This window comes from Passer domesticus, chromosome 2 (genome assembly GCF_036417665.1).
Source record: "Passer domesticus isolate bPasDom1 chromosome 2, bPasDom1.hap1, whole genome shotgun sequence".
NCBI lineage: Eukaryota > Metazoa > Chordata > Aves > Passeriformes > Passeridae > Passer > Passer domesticus.
In genome coordinates, this window is record NC_087475.1 from 115,919,081 (window position 1) to 115,939,268 (window position 20,188).

A 20,188-nucleotide genomic window follows, 5' to 3' on the forward strand; every position below is an offset into this window, starting at 1 on the left:
ATCCAACCTGGCCTTGAACATTCCCAGGGATGGGGCATCTACAAATTCACTGGGCAACCTGTGCCAGGGCCTCAGCACCCTCACAGAAAAGAATTTTTTCCTACTGTCTAATATAAGCCTACTCTTTTTCAGTTTGAAGCCATTCCCTCTTGCCCTGTCACTCCAGACCCTTGTAAAGAGTCTCTCTCCATCTTTCCTCTGGACTCCCTTCAGGTACTGAAAGACCACAATTAGGTCACCCCAAAGCCCTCTCTTTTCCAGGCTGAACAATCCCAGTTCTCTCAGCCTTTCCTCCCAGCAGAGCTGCTCCATCCCTCTGATCCCCTTGGTGCCTGCTCTGGCCTGGCTCCAGCAGGTCCCTGTCCTTGCTGTGCTGGGAGCCCAGAGCTGGATGCAGCCCTGCAGGTGGGGTCTGAGCAGAGCGGGGCAGAGGGGCAGAATCCCCTCCCTGCCCTGCTGCCCACGGGGCTTTGGATGAGCCCAGCACACGGGGGGATCTGGGCTCCCAATGGCCAGGGCATGTCCAGCCTCTCACCCACCAGCACGCCCAGGTCCTTCTGCCAGGGCTGCTCTGGATCTGTCCATCCCCAGCCTGGATTGGTACGGGGGGAGACCCTGACCCAGGTGCAGCACCTTGGACGTGGTCTGTTAAACCTCATGAGATTCCTATGGGCCACTTCTTGAGTTTTTATTAATTAATAAATGAAATAAATCCATAATTTAATATTCATTCTGACTTTTAGCTTTGTTTTGAAAAACAAACACCCCAAAAAATATTTGAAAACATTTACACGGTCCTGCTGGAAAACAAGTTTTCATTTACTTTAAGTACCACCAAGAACAGAAAATTTTATAGGCTCAAACTGCAAAGTTTACTTTTTATGTCCTTTCTGGTTTTGCACCATGTTCTAGTTTATAGTTCACTTTTCCTCTATTGACATATACAGAACTTATGTCATGTCTGAAAGTACAGCCAAATTGCCTAAGATCTGTTTTTGCTGTCACCATCTCAACTAGCATGCATCTGCTTTTCATATCTCATAAGTCTACATGCATGAATGCAGAAATTTTTCCTGCCTTTCTGGACTTCATTCTTCAAGCCATAACTTTTTTAAACAACCACCACATGTAAGTTTGTATAAAAATGGCAGTGCTGCAGCTACGAGGACAGTGCAATATTTTTTACAGGAGGACCAAGATGTCTTGGTCACCCTACCTAGAAAGCAGAAAATGTACACTTAAAACGCTTTGTGAAGTAAGGGAATTAATGAAATAAAAAAAAAACCCTGGGAATGCATGATAGTGAAGCTAACTTTGAAATCATTCATATTAGATATAAACAGGTTTATTTAAATGTATTAAAATGTATTTTAATAGTTGCTATTGATATGTAACATCCCCTCTTAACGCCAGCTCAGGCACACACCAAAGGAACCATTTCCACAGACCAAAAGATACTTGAAGATTCCCTCACAAACAAGACAATGTCCCAAAAGTGAAATATAACTTCACTTTTACCTACCTGGGGCATATTTGCAGATAAAATTGTGCTTCATGTTGCATCTGTCATCATTCCATTGATAAAGGTATGGCCCTCCCAGGCCAGGGTTTGCAGTTGGCTGGTGATACATCACCACACAGGCTTCGCTTCCACAGGAAGGCTCATCTGTGTACCAATTTCTAGTTTTTGAAGATAAGGTTCATCAGGATGACAAAGAACAGAGTTGTATCAATGAAGAAATATCAACCCAAACAGTCCCATCCTCTTCAAAGATATCCTGCATATCCCACAACCCTTCTGTGAAAGGCCCTGGCTGCACATCTCTGAACCTTAAAACAACTCTGATCAAAGCACCTCTGCAGGAACAACACCCTACTGCTCTGCTTTTCTCCCTATCAGACTCTTATCTGTCCCCTTGTCTTGAGTTCTGTGAGTTGCTGCTACTCTGGCCTTTGGCTTCATCATGAAGTTAAAGGCTTTTCAAAAAGGGTAGAAACAGAACAATTTATCCTAAGCATCTCATAATAATTTATTTGGTGGCTGGCTCTCTGATTTGAGGTGGCCAGAACTTTGCAGAATTTACCTGCCTGCTTTCAGACTACAACCAAAAGACTCCGTGTGTGGCAGAACCTCCAGATGCCATGCAGAGGCAAACTCAGTGTGTGGGAGCACAGAAATTTGTAGGCTGAAGCCACACAATGCCGTCCTGCCACAGCTTCAAATTCAAAACCCGATTGCCAGCTACCCTTCATCTGGAGAAGCCAAGGGGGAGATGCCACAAACTTCCTGCCAACAAGCAAGGTTTGGTATTTCAGGCTCCCTTTCCTTTCCTTGGAACCTTCTTAATGAAAAATTTCACACACTTACCTGAATGGTGACATACTTCCATCAGCCCACTGGTAGAGGTCGGGGCAAGCACTCGATGTGGCCAGTCCATCGCCACTTCTCCACAGCCCAATCCAGAAATCACCATCAGAAATCCCAGAGCCTGATCTGGTGAGGTTTTGCAGCATGTTTTCTATTAGCTGCTGCTCAGCTTCACTTTCCAAGCTGAGTAAAGCCCCACCATCGATTTCACAAGCCTGGCGAGCCTCCTGGAAGCCCACGCGTCTAGACAAGTCCTGGAAATAGGCTAGTTTGTAACAGGAATGCTTGAAGGCACCATAGCACACCTTCTGGCCTGAAAAACAAAAACATGGGGCTGTTCAGAGTACAGTGATGAATATCAAAGCTGCAAGAACAGAATACAGCACATCATGCATATGCTGATGAAGGACGGGGGATTTTTGCCTGGGAGGATTCATGGTGATAACCTAGAACCACTGAAATCCTTTGCCCTAATTTAAATTTCAAACAGCGCACAGTTCATGGGAATCTATGCCATCTTGCCATGGTCTGTGAAACTCTCCAAAACACTGAAAATTCCCAATAGGCTTTAGAGAAATATTCTTTACTTTATAATGACTGTACCATCAGGCCTGTCTGTTACAGCCAGGATCTGTTTGGAGCATACTTCCTTGACTATTGCATACTAATGGACCAACTTCACTTTTATTGTGTAATCAGAGCTAGTCTTTTTTTTTTTTTTAATTTTCAACTACACATGTTTAGTGGCAAGAAGCAGCTGAAAATTTTTTTCGATCCCTTAAGTTAACCTTGAGAGGCTGTATATGAGAGCAACTTACAGCCACTCTTCACTACAATGTGCCTAAGCACAACCTGTAAAGGTCTATGGGAGGAGAGAGTGTGCTTCTTACAGTCCTTTGTCTTAGCAAAATATATGTCTGTTTCCTAAAAAGGAAAAAATAATAATTGTTTTCAACTACTAAGACTCTCTAGAGTTTATTCAAGATATAAAAGATCAGGAATTAACACACTCACTTATCAGCCACAACTGAACTCCATTATGTTTATTTAGGGACAGAATAAGGCTTCTAAATAGAACCATCTCTTAAAAAAAAAAAATCAAATTTTTCCAGTATAGAAATTTATCATTGGAGAAGGAAAGTAGGAAAATTTATTTTGTTAAGTAAGAATGACTGAAGGATACCAAAGTAAAAAAAAAAACCTACCAGGCATTATCTAGACTGTTTAGAAATCAACAAAAGTAGTTATTTTACTGGAAAATTTCACAATCACACAACAGGCTGAGCTAGAAGGGATCACTCAGGACCATGGAGTCCAACTCCCAGCTCTGTGAAATACAGCCCAAGAGTCACACCATGTGCCTAAGAGTGTTGTCCAAAAGCTTCTTGAGCTCTGTCAGGATTGGTGCTGTGACCACTGCCCTGGGGAGCCTGTTCCAGTGCCCAGCCACTCTCTGGGTAAAGAGCCTTTTGCTGATACCCAGTCTAAACCTCCCTGACACAGCTTCAGGTCATTCCCTTGGGTCCTGTCACTGATCACCAGAGGGAAGAGACCAGTATCTGCCTCTCCCCCTCCTGAGGATGCTGAAGACCAAAATGAAGTCTCCCCTCAATCTCCTCCAGGCGGAGCAGACCAAATTACCTGAGTGGGTCCTCATACAGCTTTCCCTCAAAACCCTTCACCACCTTCACAGCCCTCCTTTGGGCACTCTTTAACGGCTTTATATCCTTCCTATATAGAGGCACCCAAAACTGCTCACAGCACTTGAGGTAAAGCTACACCAGCACAAAGTACAGTAGTTTATTGTCTTTTATCAGATTTGCATTTGAAAATCTTGTATTTCGTCTCACTTTTAAGCAAACCCAGATACATGACTCGTGTAAATAACATCTGAACATGACTTATCCTGTTTCACCTTAAAAATTTGTAATTTGTCAATGGGAAACAGCAACATCCTCACATAACTCCAGCTATATTTATGTTTTCCCAGGCAACGTTTTCCTGTGCACAAAGGGTACATATCAAAGTAAACAAAAAACCTTAAAAGCTACATAAACCTTACAAGCTACAAAGCAATGCTAATTGCATTAGCATTGCTTCATTCTTCTGTTTAATAAGTAGGATATTTCCAATAGCAGACAGCACAAGGGCTGAATCAAAGGGCTCTCTGTATTTGCATTAATACAGGGATGGAAAAACAGGATCAGCTCTTGACTTTGGCTAAATCTGAAAGTAAATCATTTTTTTGGGGATCATTTCTGTTGTAGAAAGCTAAATTATAGGGGCAGTAGAGATATACTACGCTTAACTTTGCAGGGTTTCCTACAAACCTTGTAATCTTTCTAGAAAAAGAAAAAACAACAAACCCTGAAACCTTCACTTTATAATACCCTATTAAAGTTCATCTGGAGGACTATCAGGAAGAAAAGCATCTTTTTAATCTCATTCTTACCTTGGCAGACAGACTTCTGAAAATTTAGTTGTTTATCAGTAATTAATCTACCAAAATAACACAGGAACAAGAACAGTCTAAAAAAAGGACAGGCTTGTGCCACCGATATGGAAAAATCCAGGCTCCAAGATCAGGCAGAGAGTGCCAATTTTGACTTTCTCTGATAATGTCCTGACAACACAACATATTCCCCAATTTCGTTCCTGATATTTCCCTTTACACACATAGGTTAGGAGCCTTGCTCCCAATAAATGCAGCAAGGGCCATAGTCCTAGCTAGGCAGTGGTGTGAAGAGGAAAAGACAGACCCTTTAACAGAGATGCATATGAAATAATGTTCTTCCTCCTAGATTTATTAGACACAAAGAACCACTATTATCAAAGTAACAAAGTGATAAGTCTAAATGTTGCAAAGTGGGAAGTGCAGCAACGAAAGCTGCATGTGAAATCCCAGCTCATTCCCTCCCTCTACAATGCTGAAATTCCAGTTTTGCTAACATGACTGATTTTCCCCAGGAGCTGTGTCTCACTGACAGGACAGAGTGCACAGGGAAGGAGGAGCTGATCAACATTTTGGCCCTCACTGCCGGGTGAGTGACAATGGCTTATTGCCAGAGTACACATGTGTACATAACAGCACAAACATCCAAAGCCTAGCACTGAATTATGCAGGACACTAATCACTTCCAAAGAAAAGTGACCACACCTTCCCCTGTAGTTCAAGATTGGATTCAAAGCATTAATTCAAGATGCACATGCAAATTTAGGAAGACTGCTTTGTCCATTGTCCTGTTCCTTTTCTTTTCCCAGACAATCTTTGAGATAAACTCTTCCATGATTCCTTTCATTCTGTGCACATAGGTCTCCTTGACATCAAGTAGTAAGTTACGAGCAAATTCAGATGTCAAAAAATCCTGGTCACAGTTTCAGTCATGCAGGAATGTTCAACCAACTGTGATGAGCAGGCTGATCACTATGGTTCATAATTCCTGTGCTGTTCCTCCCTCCCATGGGAAAATAGCTAACCTTGCCTTTATAACACACTATCCACTCCCCATCCCTGCTTGTTTCTCAGGTGGCTGAAGTGCTCCCCTCACACTCTGTTCTCATGCACACCCTCTACTTTTCTGTGACTCTCCCAAAAAATCTGAGTCAAACCTTCTAGCAGAAGAAATGGATCCTTGCTGGCTGCCTAAGCTTTCTCAGGATGCTCATCTGCCAGTCAGCTGCTGCATGGAGAGTCAAGCAAAGTCACAGCATCTTTTAGGCTGGCAAAGACCTTGGAGACCATTGAGTCATGGCAAGTGCTGCTTCTGACCTGCTCCAAGGCTTCTATCCATAAATTGTGCTGTGTTCCTGTCCAACACAAGGACTGCATCAACGCTCTACTCTATCACCCACACCAAGGAAACCAGGTGGGACTGTATGGAGCAGCAAGGAGGATGACAAGTACTTGTGATGCACAAAGGCAAAGAGCTACTGCAGCCCCTAATATGTGCCCAGCTTGCTACCATTGTGCACTCAAAGCAGGGAGCCCTCTCAGAGCCATCAGAACACAGATGGCTGTATCCAACTTCTATCCAAAGGTTTGCAAGTTAAAACATTGAAGCTTTGTGGAAGACAATTTCCTTCTCCCCTTAAACTGACCAGAATAATTTTAAAGACACCATTTTTAAAGACACCAGATGTTTGGGCAGGGTTAAGTAACACTAAAATCAAGTTTTACAAAGTGAAATAATTTTTTAAAAATGAAAATTTGAATGAAATCCAACTCCTAAATTACTGCTCTTTCATTTTTTGCTCTCTCTACCTGCGGCACGAGAAATAATTTCCTCCTCACAGGCTGATCATTTCTGCAAGAATATACCTCCAGAAACCAACAAAGAAAACAGCAAGAAACAAAGAAATAATTGGCATTAAGACCCATAGACCCAAAGAGTGTGAATGAAGTGTGTGAGGCAGAGCAGTAAGCTTTCTGGAAGAAGCTGTGAATTTCTCTTGTTCTAGTTAATTTAATCCCTGTGTTTAGGCAGCGACCTACTCTGAATCTTTTCTTTCTTCTTTTGAAGCGGACTTTGAACCAGTTCCACTGCGGCAGACAAATGTGTTAATGGAAATCTGCAGTTGTGCCTTAATAGCTGGCAAATCAGTTGACATTTTAGTGCTCTTCTTGGAACACACTGAGATGTCAAGTTTTAAAGCTTCATTTTTTCTCCCACTACTAATTTCTGAACTACAAAGCAGAAATAATTTACCACTGAAAAATGAAAGAATGGACCACATTGTACAGGAGACAAGATAAGTATGGAAATATCAACTATGTGCTACTTTACCTTATTCTAACATCTTTCAGCAGACTCTACAGTTAGTTCTAAAGCAACATTTTGTTATTTCAGCTGTATAAATTGAGTTCCAATTTTTCTGTGACAATTGAATAGAAACTAGATTTGTAAGCAAGACTATTGGAAGGAATCATGCTAAGATACTACACAACGTGAATAATTTTTTTTTGGTCTCATCATCCCATTAGCTGATGAAAGCAAGTGAACAGGATTTGCTCCAGAAAGTGCTAGCTACCATTTCCATCCATATGGGTCAGTTTTCATCTTTGGGTGTTTCACACAGGCTCCAAAGTAGAATATTTAGGTATCAGCCTCAGAAAAAATATCTTTTTAAACTAAATTACTCATTAAAATATTTCTGCAGATAATTGTACAGGGGGAGGAAAAAAATCTCCTTCAAGAAAAAAAATAAATAAGCAAATTTCAAGCTGTTATTTCAATCAGTTATGTTTTAATAATCATGCTTCATTAAACCAATAATATGTTCCTTGATTACTCTCATGACAGAAGTCACAGCAAAGTGTCATTTAGAAGCAAAATTGCTGATAAGATACCCAGGTCAAAGACTTCCCTCCCTAAGAGCATCAGGCTTCTTACTAAACTAAACCCCCACAGGCCCATGAGGGGCACAAAGGTCATTTTGAGTGACACACCTCACTTAGCTGGAGTCTTTGAAGACATCAGGTAGAAGATAAGCTCCCTGCTGATAAATCCCATTCCTCCTCCTTTTGAACCTTACAAACTAACCCCTTTTGAACCTTACAAACTAACCTGCAATCCAGGGCTTGATACCATTAGCATCCACATAGATTAGGTCAGCCACTGCATGTGCACAGCATATGTGAAGAGAGACAAAAATGAATGCACAAAGCCTGGTGTAGTAAACTCCATTATATTTTTGTATTTTGACTTTTTTTTTCTCCCCAAGGCAATGGACTCAGCAGAAAAATCAGAAGTGCACTTGGCAAAAAGCAGTGTGAAATATTTAACATTAACCAGAGCAGCATGAGCGTGGTGGAGACCTCTGAAAACAAAGTGACAAATAAAACCACAAGGACTTAAGTGAAAGAGATACTGAAACAGCAAACCAGAAATCTATGGTAATTAACCAAAATATTCTCTGCCTGTGTTATGAAGACTAGTCTTGGTCTTGAGCTTGCATGAGCGCAGTGACCTCAGGGAACAATTTGTTTTCACCTGTCCCCATGTCACAGGGCACTCCACAACAAGTCCCAGTGACGCACTCCAGAATGTGGCCAGTAAGAGACTAAGTGGTAATAAATTTTCCTAATCACATTTTGTTTCAAAGCTGATGCATCTTGTCAGATGGTCTTTGTGTCATCCAGTCAGATTTTGCCTGGGTTCAGCTGCTGGTCACATTTTGCTGTATTATATTACTGCTGTTGATGCTTTACTGTATCATATTTGCATCCATCCACCAAATATAATTTTTTTATGATTCATATTACTTAAAAAAAACTGTGATAACTGCGATAACATTTCATAATTACATTCTGTCTGCATTTATGATAAAAGCAAGTTGTTATCTTCTGTCCCAAAGTTTTTAACACTCAAGACATATCATTCTCCAGCTGAGTCAGTGTTCAAACCACTGATGTTTCTCAACTCACAGTCCTGAGCAGTTTAAGGAATTCCATATGCTCATAAATTTGACATTCAAATAAAACCTGCTGTACAGATCCCATGCCAGCCTTTATCTGTACTGAAATCTTCATAGCAATCTCTTCCATACCTTAGCAGGTACTTTTTCCTCCCATCTTCCTAATAACCAAGCCTTCTGAGGGAAAAGTTGTTACTGATTTTATTCCGGATTAAGGATCATGCCTAAAATGTCATCACACAGTTTTTTTCTTAAGTGATTTCCCAGGGTGAAAAATTTTCAAAGGTTCCAGGTCACTTTTAATGGCTTATATAAAAACCCCTGAGGACCACATTTGCTTATCCAGCAGCTGTGCTTCAGGCAGATGTGCAGACATATCAGGGCATGCACACCATGTCTAAGGTGGCTAAATGGAGGCTGCCCCCAACCTCTCGTGCCAAACTCATCTATCAGCCATTCTTAAAGTACTTCTTGTAATGGATATCCTTCTTGCTAAATTCTTGGGCAAGTAAATGTTATGGATGCATTTATAGACAGCAAGTCTAAAATGATTTTTTCTAAAAGGATTTTTTTTCTATTCTCTCTCAAACACAGGCCAGACAACCTAACTTCAGCCATTAACCATCCCGTATCTTGTGAATTAGCAAAGATGATGCAAGAGGTCCTCAGACAGCAGGCAAACAGTTGTCTCTAAGATTAATGCAACTTTTGCAAAGAGAAAAAAAACAGGGATGATTTGGTTTTAAGTAAAATCTAATTACTGTATTATACCATTTATACAGAGATTTAGTACAGTTATGCAGAATATGAAGCTACACAAGATGCATTTGTCCTGTCCAGTGCCTGTCTTTATTTTTTCTTTTGCCATGGGAAGTGATTTTCAGTACATTTATTGCTGAAAATGGGGCTCCACCTGTATGTTAGCCTTTACTAGTTCACTTATTGTGCTTCTAAGTGCTTTTTTGGCTTATTTCTGAATGACAACTGTCCTCAATAGTCCCATAATAGCTACACCTTAAAAAAAATCAAGCAATCAAAAAGGAGACAGTGCAAAGGAGCACCTGGCAGTGCTCATTTATATATTAAATATTACTCATTCCTAACACCTGGATTTTGCCATCAGCTGAATAAAAGTGCAATTAAAATTGGATCTGAGAGCTTCCCTGCACAATGCAGCAAGATTGCTGGTCACAAAAATGGGTAATTAAGAGTATACATATGACCCTTTATGACAAGTATTGATCTAAACAGGTTATTTTTGGGGAGGTTTGTCAAAGCCTCTCTGTGCTCCCTTTTTTAGGTCTTGGGAGGATGCAGGAGGATTCCTTGTCCTGCAAAATCTTCATCGTGTTGAATAAATTGGCAGGAGTATTTGTCTTTTCCACAGCAGATTAAAAGTTTGTCTGGATTTTCAAAATGCCTGATGTGGTGCTTCAGGCTTGTTCTTGATGTACAGGGAGCTGGAATACCAGCCAGCATGAAAGCTGCCATCTTCACACAGCAATTCAATCATTCACTCATTTCCCGAAGAAAACAACACACATTTATTTCTTATACTTAGCTTCTCAGCCCTGGTGCACAAGGGAGGGAACTCAGGCCATTGACAATAGAGCTGTAAAGAAGTAGCTTGATGCCTAAACCTCATTAGAAGCTAATCAACACTTCACCCTCCATAATTACCATTGCAGGAAAACATACAATTACATGAATCAATACAGGGTGTCTTCAACTGGAAAATTAATATCCATTTTTATGAAAAAGTTTTAGTCACTGACTCAAGTCATAACTCAGGGTATAAAAAAAAATCTCTAAAGTATTTCCCAAAAACTATTTCTTTTTTTCCCCCAGGTCAAATCATTAAAGCCCTGACAGCTTTCCTTTCTTCTAAGTGAAACATACCTTCATTTTGGCATCAGCTCTGGTTTCAGCTATCTAACACATCATAAATTTCAAGCATGAGATCCATTTAGCTTTTCCTGTAATAACTATTTTCCTTTCTTCTGATCATGTGAACTTTACAGGTGTATATCACAGGGCTTGCCATGGCAGTCAGCCACTTCCTCCTCTAAGGGGTCAGCTCACAGCTGCACTGTCCTGGGGGTTCACAAAAAGTGGCAACATAGCTGCTAAAACAACACCCTAAATCTGCCAATTGCCTTCCCTTTTTTAAGGAAAAACTTGGACAGAATCAGGCCAATTATAACACTCAAGTGTTAATGGCATCTGTGTTGGAAAGAGCTACATATCTCTAAGTCTGGTCTGGGAGGTGGATTATTTTACCCAGAACTTTAAAACCTCAGAACAAGAAAACCCAACCAAGCAAAACACCCCCTTAACAGCTGAAGCTGTTAGCAGTGGGTTTGCTTTGTTGTTTTTTTTTTTTTTAATTCCCATAAACACAATAACACATGGGTTAATTCTTATCAACACAGTGACACAATAAATTTTTATATATCATAACCTGAAGACAGACCAAGTACTCCACAATTTCAGCTGTTTATTAAAAAAGCATAAACACTGACAAGACTGGCCCACAGAAACTGTGGATGTCCCATCCCTGGAAGTGTTCAAGGTCAGGTTGGATAGGGTCCTGAGCAATCTGGTCTACTGGAAGGTGTCCCTGCCCATGGCAGAGGGTTGGAAGGAGATGATCTTTAAGGTCCCTTCCAACCCAAACAGTTCTGTGATTCAAATTAAGTCCATTCATCAATAGTTTTCTGTGTAGCCATGAAGCCCAGAACAGAATTCACAGAGGCTTTAAAGACAGACATATTATGGCAGCTAAGAATTTGCTTTTATCTTGCTGTGGAATAGACATAATAGACAAAAATTGTAGTCTGAAGGTTTTAAGTTTGTGTGCCAGCCTAGGGGAGCAGGAATAGTTTTATTCTCCTATCCCAAACCAGCAGGCATTTTCACAAATACCCGCTTTTATACTCATCAGTCAGTTCCCTCAACAGGTCTTCTCCCAGGCATAAATGTAAGCACTTCTGACAGTTTCTGCTAATGGCTTATTTCTTACTTTTGCCTCTAGAAGGAAATAGTTCATAACTCTTTCGTCACAGAATCACAGAGTATTATTTAGTTGGAGGAGACCCCCAAGGATCATCAAGTCCAACTCCCGGCCCCGAACAGGACCATCCCCAAGAATCCTACCATTTGCCCAATTCTTGAGCTGTGGTGCTGTGACCACCTCCCTGGGGAGTCTGTTCCTGTGCCCAACCACCCTCTGGGCGAAGAACATTTTCCTGATAGTCAATACAAATCTCCCCAGTCAGCAGATCCCCCCTATGTCAATTAAATGAAGAAAAAATGAGAAGAGAGAAAATATACTCTTTCTCAATTATTTTTCATAGCAAGCATTATCCATTCTCAATAAACTGCAGTGAAATTTGAATGCCTTTTTTCCAAGTAGGTGTAGTTCATTAATTTGTTACCAAAGTATTTGCAATAGATGTAGATAATATATGGGTGCAAATTATACTAATTTCTTTGGTTTAAGAGCTTCCCAGGATGTAACACCCTTTATACATTTCAGTACAGAAGTGTAGAGTGCTTTCTTTTTGTGGCAGTTCCACAATTAAAAGAGAAAGCAACAAGCAAAGCCTTGCTCATTCACCTGCTCCTAAGAAAGTGGGAAAAGCCAATCCACATGGAATCTCAAAATTGGTGACAGTTCACTTAAGGAAAAATTTGAGAAGATTGAGAGGAGGAGAAATCTGTTAGAATATTTTAATAGATAATTTACACTAAGAGAAAATTCAGAGGTAAAGCATCACTGGTTAATTCACATTACATGTAGTCCTTGAGATACAGTGTGGGATTCATCTCACCAAACTTAAGTTCTTCCCAATAACCTGTCCATACCTAAATGGACTCACCAACCTCACTGTGCAGACAACTGAACAAAACAAACACAGACAGCAGCATCTCTTAGCGCAGATCTGCAGTATATTCAAAATCCAAATTTAAATTAAATTAATCCCACTCTTAAAATATCAATTTTTTTCCTTCCCTCCTTATAAAGTGAGCCTGGACTCATTAGCTGGATACAGCAGCTATATTCAGACTTACTTAGAGACATGCCAGCTTTTTAGTTAGGACTCATTATTCAAGATTGGTCAGAACTGAAGGTCCCACTGTTTGTCAGAGGTGGCAGGAGGGACGGCTTCAGCGAGACTCAACTTCCAACTAGTGAGTGAGAGGTAAGAGTATGGGATTACAGTGTAGCAATTACTATTAAAGGATTGTTTCATCTTACCTATTGTAGATTAGCATCTACTGTCTTTTCTGATCCATCAGAGATTTGTAAAGAGAAAGCCATTATGGGGAATTGGTTTCAGAAAAATAATGCTGTACAGAACCCTTTATGAACCAAAGCATGTTCCCCTGCAAGCACCTTAAAATTGAGAAGTTTTATCTACAAAGATCAGACCTGACCTACAGAGTTAAAATCAAGGTACAGAACATGAGTTCAACCAGGCAAGAGCCCAGATTTCTCTCACTGGGACAAGAAAAGCCATGTGAAAGCAAGCAGATTGTCCATACCATTCCACAAGGTTTTTACCATAGCTCCCTCCATGGCAGGCACTTCCTCTTGGGCTCTTTAGCCAAGTGGAATACTGGGACTTGACATGGCTTTGAGCTTAGCAATGCCTTTCCATTTTTGAACAAAATGCTGTGAGCAAAAAACTGTATTCCTGGGAAAGCAGCATGCTGGTCTGAGACACAGCACTAGGATTTTCCATGTCTCTTTCCTTATCCCTGAGCAGAACTGCAGCCTGGCCAACCTGCATAACTCTCTCTCATGGCAAAGGTAAGCTATACATGGTTGACAAGGAGGGAGGGGGGGGGGTCACCTCTAATACAGAAATCTGACACTAGAAACTGATTTAAGTACTTGGATATTTCTACCCTGCTACAGAAGGACACCTCCACCATCAGAGGTCTCATCAAAACTGGGTTCTCATTCCACAGGGTATTGTGGAATTTCTTGGTTTGCAGCAAGGTGTGTTTAGCAGAAACATGTATTATATCCAAAATCATCACCTCATTTCACTCTAAGAGCCCAGCTCATTGATCTGCCCCCAAGAAGACAGAGCTCAGTACAGCTGGAAAAGGAGAAGAAATAATAAAGGAGTCCATGGGAATTCAATGCCCAGCTTCTCCTGCACTTCTCCAAGTCTCAGCTTTAGTGATTACGGAGACCTTCAGCTGAGCAAAAGGATCTTGTACTATCTGGGCATGCCTATCCAAGAGAAGTTTTTGCAGTATGAAACTAAATGCTGGATATTTCCAACAAAATGTGTTCAACACACACCTGTTGCACATGTAGATGAGATGGCAGGTTTATCAGGTTATATCTTTTCAAATTCTGAGCTGCATGTGTATCTTGAAATTTACAGTTCACACCAAAAAAAAAAAAACTACAACTTTACATCAGGTTTCATCTAGAGAAAATGCTTTAACAGACAAAACTCAGGTGTAATAAGCAGGCCAACCAAATTAAGTTAAATGATGCATCTTTTGAGAAAGGGTTGGTTATCTCTAGTCAATCCAGTATCCATGAAGACGCTGCTTTAATTCTCTTAATTTGCAGTACTTTATACAGAACTCAAATCTGATCACAAGCCATGTGAATGAACATATCCACTTCCTCAAAGGCATCTGAAGCAACAGTCTATAATTTAGGGGCAACTCTGGTAGTTTCCTAACTCATCAAGTGTTTTTCCTCATTTAGGGTTTTATCTATCCAGGTACTTTTGCAGCAAAATAGATACATACTGCTTTAAAATACTACATCACTATTTAATCTGCTATTGAGGCACAGCAACAGCAAAGAGCAAAACTTTAAAAGCCATAGAAATACAACTAGACAAACAGCAGTCATTAAGCTATAATACCTATGATTAATACATAGGCTGTTAAATGATTAGTAATAAGATTAGCTTGCATCTCTCCTGCCCAATAGATACTTAAAGTAATTGCATCTTTGCAAACTGCATTATCATCACTTCATGTTCTTTATGATGTCATGGGACAGCAAGGCAGACTCAGCATTTTCTCCTGAGACTGCTTTGGGCTTTTTTCCTATAGGAATCAATTCTCTGGCAACAGATAGTTGGATATGGAGGCTGTGAGCACTGCTCACAAAACATCTGTCCAGATATATTAAAAATCAAAAAAGCATTTTGCATCACTGTTTAAAACTTTCCAAATTAAAGACGGCAAAGAAATAACACCAAAATGTAAATTGTTTGATGTCAACAATAGTTTTAATTATATCCTAGGAAAACTAACATACTTGGAAAAAGCAACAGAAACCCTTTACTTAAAAAAATGGTCTTCCAAAAAGGCAGGTCTTTTCTTCTCTGTCCTCTTGACATGGTGATCAATATGGTAGCATATTTGCAGTTATTGCTAGGTCTGCTGCAAACTTACTGCAGTCAATGGGACTTTTCACAAGGTCCAACCAGCACTCAAGCAGTCTCACAAACAGCTTATGTGAGTGACAGGAACTATATATTTATTTGGAATGAGAGCAGTGGAATTTCCTACTATGCCAGATTATTAATCATGGCTGAAGCATAAGTAAATTTTTTAGGAATAGGTCAGTTTAAGATATAGACTTATGATTTCAAACATAAGCTTAAGAACTGCTAGTTCTTCTACAAGAGAGGTAAGCTAGATGGGAGTCAGGTGACAGCAGACACTGCCCAATTAGTCAATGGTACTATTTCTTGCCTAAAATAATGTCAGCTACTGCTAGTACTACACCTATCCATGTGCATGTGCCAGAATATGGGTGTGGTCCTTGAGAGAAAGAAAGGAGGGGGAAAAAGTTCTTCCAGTACATAAGACACCTTCAATAAGCACAAATAGATAAATGTGGTTGCTATTGTTTGGAAACCTTTATCTAATTAATACAACTTCAACCAATAAACTAATAGTACATAAATGGTTCTTTCTGTGGCTTCAAACCCTCTCCTGTATTCTACCAGACAAGTAATATCAGCATAATACAGTGGCATGAGGCTCATCATATGGTTTGAAATGCTCCAGGGAAATATGGGGCAGAGGCTGTGTCCTCTCAAAACCCCCAAAGCCTAATGTGCATCTAGGAACAATCTGACAAGGCAGCATACACGTATCACATATATCTTTAAAAGCTGGACCTCAGTTCCCTATGTCTCAGTTAAACACAGAAGCTGTAGCTGGAAGATTAAGGGACTGGGTTTCCTCAGCCACACATGGATTCCTGCACTGAGACTGCTAATGCCAAATGCATCTCATAGATAATTAATCTTCACTATTCCTTAAAAAAAAAAAAAAGTTTCACATAGCAGTCATATAAATTGCAATACTTAAAATACTTATCTGCCTCTGTTATACTGTGAATTATATTGGCTCATATGATGTATCATACGAGCCAGTATAATTCACAGTATAACAGAGGCAGATAAAATAGTTCAGGTTACTGTTGAGGCAAACAAGCTTTTTCAGTCTTGGAAGTACTGCTACTTAGCAATTATTTCCTGAAGATACTGTTTTACCAAAACCCAAAGAACCCATCTCAGTTGTAGCATTAGAACATGCTTCAAACAGAGCACAATCAAAATGGTCCAGTGACTGTGCTCCCTCAGCAATTAAGTTATCTGAATTCAGCAATCAAATGCTTGCAACAAAAAATAACCTACAAAAAAGTTTTGTTGATATGCTACTGCTACATCCTCTGAAACAATATAAATAATAGTATATAAATAATTTGCATTGTTCTGGAGACAGCTTGTAAGAGCCACGTTCTTACCCACATATACACACACAACTTGCTAACAAGCAGAGTGGGGTGTGTAAATCTTTGTTTCCAAGCAAATGCATGGATCTATAGGCACATGCAACACACTCCCAAGAGCCTGTCAGCTTTAGTCTGGAGGGTCTGAACCAAGGCAAGCTTAAAAGGGAAAACTTAATTTTCATTAAATTTAGCAGTTTCTGAGCATATGCACCTGTAAACTGCAAACACACAGTGGGAGCCTACAGCTCTGAAATTAAACCTAAGCTCCAATGTTAGATACAGCTTTCTAAAGTATTGTCTTCCTTTTGGCTTTGAGAGCTGTGGACGCACCCACACACAACAAACCTCATGCCGCACGCTCTTAAAAGTTTGCCCTCTCCTCCTAACACCACCGCAGACAAAGAAGAAGCACCCCTGTCCAGCTGCCAACAAAACCCAGCGCACAGACGCTCCTCGGGAAGACGCTCGATCTTTTTAAAGCAGTTCGAAGGCGACTGAGCACCGGCAGACGGGGCAGGACAGGGCTGGGCAGGACAGGGCTCGACCGGAGCCCGCATCCCCCGCGTTCCCCGCAGCATCCCCGCTCCGCCGCGGGGCAGCGCTCCCGGGAGGCGCTCCCGGCGCTCGCCGCCGATGCTCGGGTGGTTCGGAGCGCGGTTCTCGGGCGGTTCGGAGAGCGGGCTCGCTCCCGGGCCCGCCCCGCGCCGCTCCCGGAGCGCTGCGCTCCCGCCCGGCCCCGCAGCGCGCACTCACCGCTGAGGACGCGCCCGGCGAGCGCCCCGGGCCCGCACAGCACCGCGGCCGCCAGCACGGCCGCCAGCCCCAGCCCTCCTCCGGCCCCCATGGCGCTGCCCCGCTGCCGGCTGGCTCCGAGAGGCGCTCAGGGCAGGGCGATGCCGGCCGGTGAGCGAGGGACGCACGGCCAGCCCCGCTGCTGCCCTGCACCAGCTCCCCGCCGCCCGCCGCCCTGCCTTTATCTGCTTCCCCCGGGGAGGGACCGCCCCCGCACCGCCCCCAGCCCCAGCGCCTGCCACAGCCCCTGCCCCAACCCTGGTCCCAGCCCCTGCCCCAAACCTGGTCCCAGCCCCTGTCCCAGCCCCAGCCCCAGCCCCAACCCTTGTCCCAACCCTTGTCCCAGCCCCTGTCCCAGCCCCTGTCCCAGCCCCTGCCCTTGATCCAGCCCCTATCCCAACCCCAGCCCCAGCCCCTCCTGCCCCAGCCCCTTCTCCGGAGGGGTACCGGCACAGGTGCCCGGTGTGCGGTCGCTTCCCGCTCCTGGTTGGAGGGTGCGGGCCGGCGGGTCCCTCCCAGGCTCGCTGCCGGGTCATTTAGGGTTAGTCACTGTCCCAGTGGCTTGGGAGTGTGATCCAAACCCAGGTCTGCGTTTTGTATCTGTTAAGGGCTTTGTAGACCTTTCCGGTCCGTGTTTTCTCAAAGAAGAATATAAATGTTCTGTTGCCAGCTTGAAAATGTGGGAATATATGTATACAGGTATATACCTGGAAAGCACATACACACACTGCACTATAAGTGTATATACTGGAAAGTCCCCTTTTGTCATTGCCCCAGAAGATACTGTAGTTAAATCCACGTTGCTGTCAGTCCAAAAATGCACTGGTAATTCTCTGGAGCTCTTCAAAGGACCACTCTCAAAACCTGTTCGTTCTTCAGAGTCACACTGAGGTTTTATCTACACATACAGTTCAGAGATTTCTGTGATTACTTGTGTACTTCGTTTACTTTGCTTTTAAATGTGATAGATCACTGCAGATGTGCTTAAGGGACATCTTGTATGCAAATTACCAGATGGTTTTCCAGTTAATTTCATCTTTCTCAGAACTCAAAAATCATATATGGCATATTGTTAAGTCATTTTCCCTTTGGATGTTTATAGCCAGGTTTAGAAGTCAATACATCTTAGTCAATACATACATTATTATGGATTCTAAAACATTTGATGGATTCCTAGCTGCCTTAAAACTACCTGGGATCAGTTTTTTACTGAAAAAAGCCCCAAACACTTGAGGTTCATAAGTATCATTGGAAAAATTTTTCAAGCACTGTTGTGTTTTGCTACCCGCTTTTTTGATACAGATTTTTTCCAAGTGAATTTATTTTTCTAGACAATAACAAATTTTTCTCTGCATCTACAGGTAAGCTGAGCAGCAATCATACTGAACAATACATTCTGAAATGGAGAAGTTACCTTGAATCTCCACGGCATCTGAGATTAACTTTTCCTTCATGTTAAGTTGATGCAGAAAGAGAAGAGCACAATCCAGACCTAGGATGAATACAATGAGAATTTTAAAGCATTTTTGGTTATCCATCCATATGTTTTTAACCTTCTCCTAAGTTGCTAATATAAGGGAATTCAAGTTTCTTCAAATAATCTTGGATCTCAAGTGATGTCCAGCCAAAGGAGGTGGGAGAATTTAGATAGGTGTTACTAGTTTTTTTGGAATATAGAGTCTCCTACTGTTTCAGAAACGATGAGTGGACAATAAGGAACAATTCCCTCCAAACTGATGGGAATCATATGTTGAATACCACCCGTAGATACTGAAAGGTCCTCTATCTTTTGCAAGTTTGAGCAAGAGCACCTTTTGCAAAGGTCCTCTCCACCTCTGCAAGTTTTCTTAGCTTGCCAGCCCCTAAAGTCATTTTGAAATGCAGCAATTTTATATTTGCACAGCTAAAGAAAGGCTCCAGGTATCCACACCACCTCTTTTCCAATGACATTAGCAGGATGTAAGGGAAATGTAACATATTCTGTCTTTAGTAAATTGTGCATCACCTTTCTCACATGCTTTGTGCTGGTTTATTAGCCAAAATTGTATACACAGTGTTGTGAAGTGGCTGGGCAACCTAGAATTTTAGCAAATACAATAATTGCATTCTAATTTTGAAGCCTAACAATACATATTTCAATGTTTTGGTACCTAGAATATGAATAACATCCAGTGCATTAGAATTTTGTAACTATTTTGGCTAAATCCTAGCAACTTGTATGTCCATGAAATTACTGTTGGAAGGAGGACTGTGTTTTCTCTGGCATTATTAATTTGCCATGTTGCAAAGTTTTCGTTCCTCATCTAGAGAATAAGAAATTGAAAAAAGAGCAGTTTAGCTGAAAAAAGCTTTCAAAATGTTGCTATCTTCAAATCAGGGCTAGGTACTTTTCTAGAGTAACTTTTCTTATTAATAAAATTATTTAATAAATCAAAGAAAATAAGTAAAATTGAGCACTGTTGTTCCAAAAAGTATGTAAATATTTTTTTTCTAAATATGATCATTAAATACTTCTCATTGCTTTCTGAGCTCTTGAAGGAGTAGATTTGGGCAATTTTAAAAGATTACTACTATTCAGTATACTAATTAATTTTCAAATAAACCTAGAAGGGTAAAAAAAGTACATTAAGTTGGAATAGTTGCTCTTAGCAGCAACTCAAGAGTTCCTCTACTTTGTGATTCCCCAAAGTGGTAGTGCTCTAGACTCTGCATCATGAAATGCTGTTTAAAATCTGAGTTACAGCTCTTTTCTGAGTTCATTTCTCAGCAATGAATAGTTTCTTTTTAGTTTTCTCACTCAAATGTAAAATCCTTCTGAC

At 41.3% G+C, this 20,188-nt stretch overlaps 1 protein-coding gene across 6 annotated transcripts in view; it reads right to left on the bottom strand.

Moving 5' to 3' along the window:
* Positions 1-17,548, bottom strand: part of CHODL (chondrolectin) — a 28,647-nt gene extending 11,099 nt beyond the window's left edge. For 4 of the 6 annotated variants that reach the window (XM_064410878.1, XM_064410873.1, XM_064410874.1 and 1 more), the window contains exons 1-3: positions 17,331-17,548; positions 2,369-2,681; positions 1,523-1,680 (exon numbers count right to left, since the gene is read on the bottom strand). In XM_064410878.1, the coding sequence (XP_064266948.1) occupies positions 1,523-1,680; positions 2,369-2,681; positions 17,331-17,421 (562 nt within the window). In that variant the 5' untranslated portion in view covers positions 17,422-17,548. The remainder of the gene's footprint in view (positions 1-1,522; positions 1,681-2,368; positions 2,682-17,330) is intronic. The other 2 variants (XM_064410877.1, XM_064410872.1) reach the window with 1 other exon arrangement.
* Between the last annotated feature and the right edge of the window lie 2,640 nt (positions 17,549-20,188).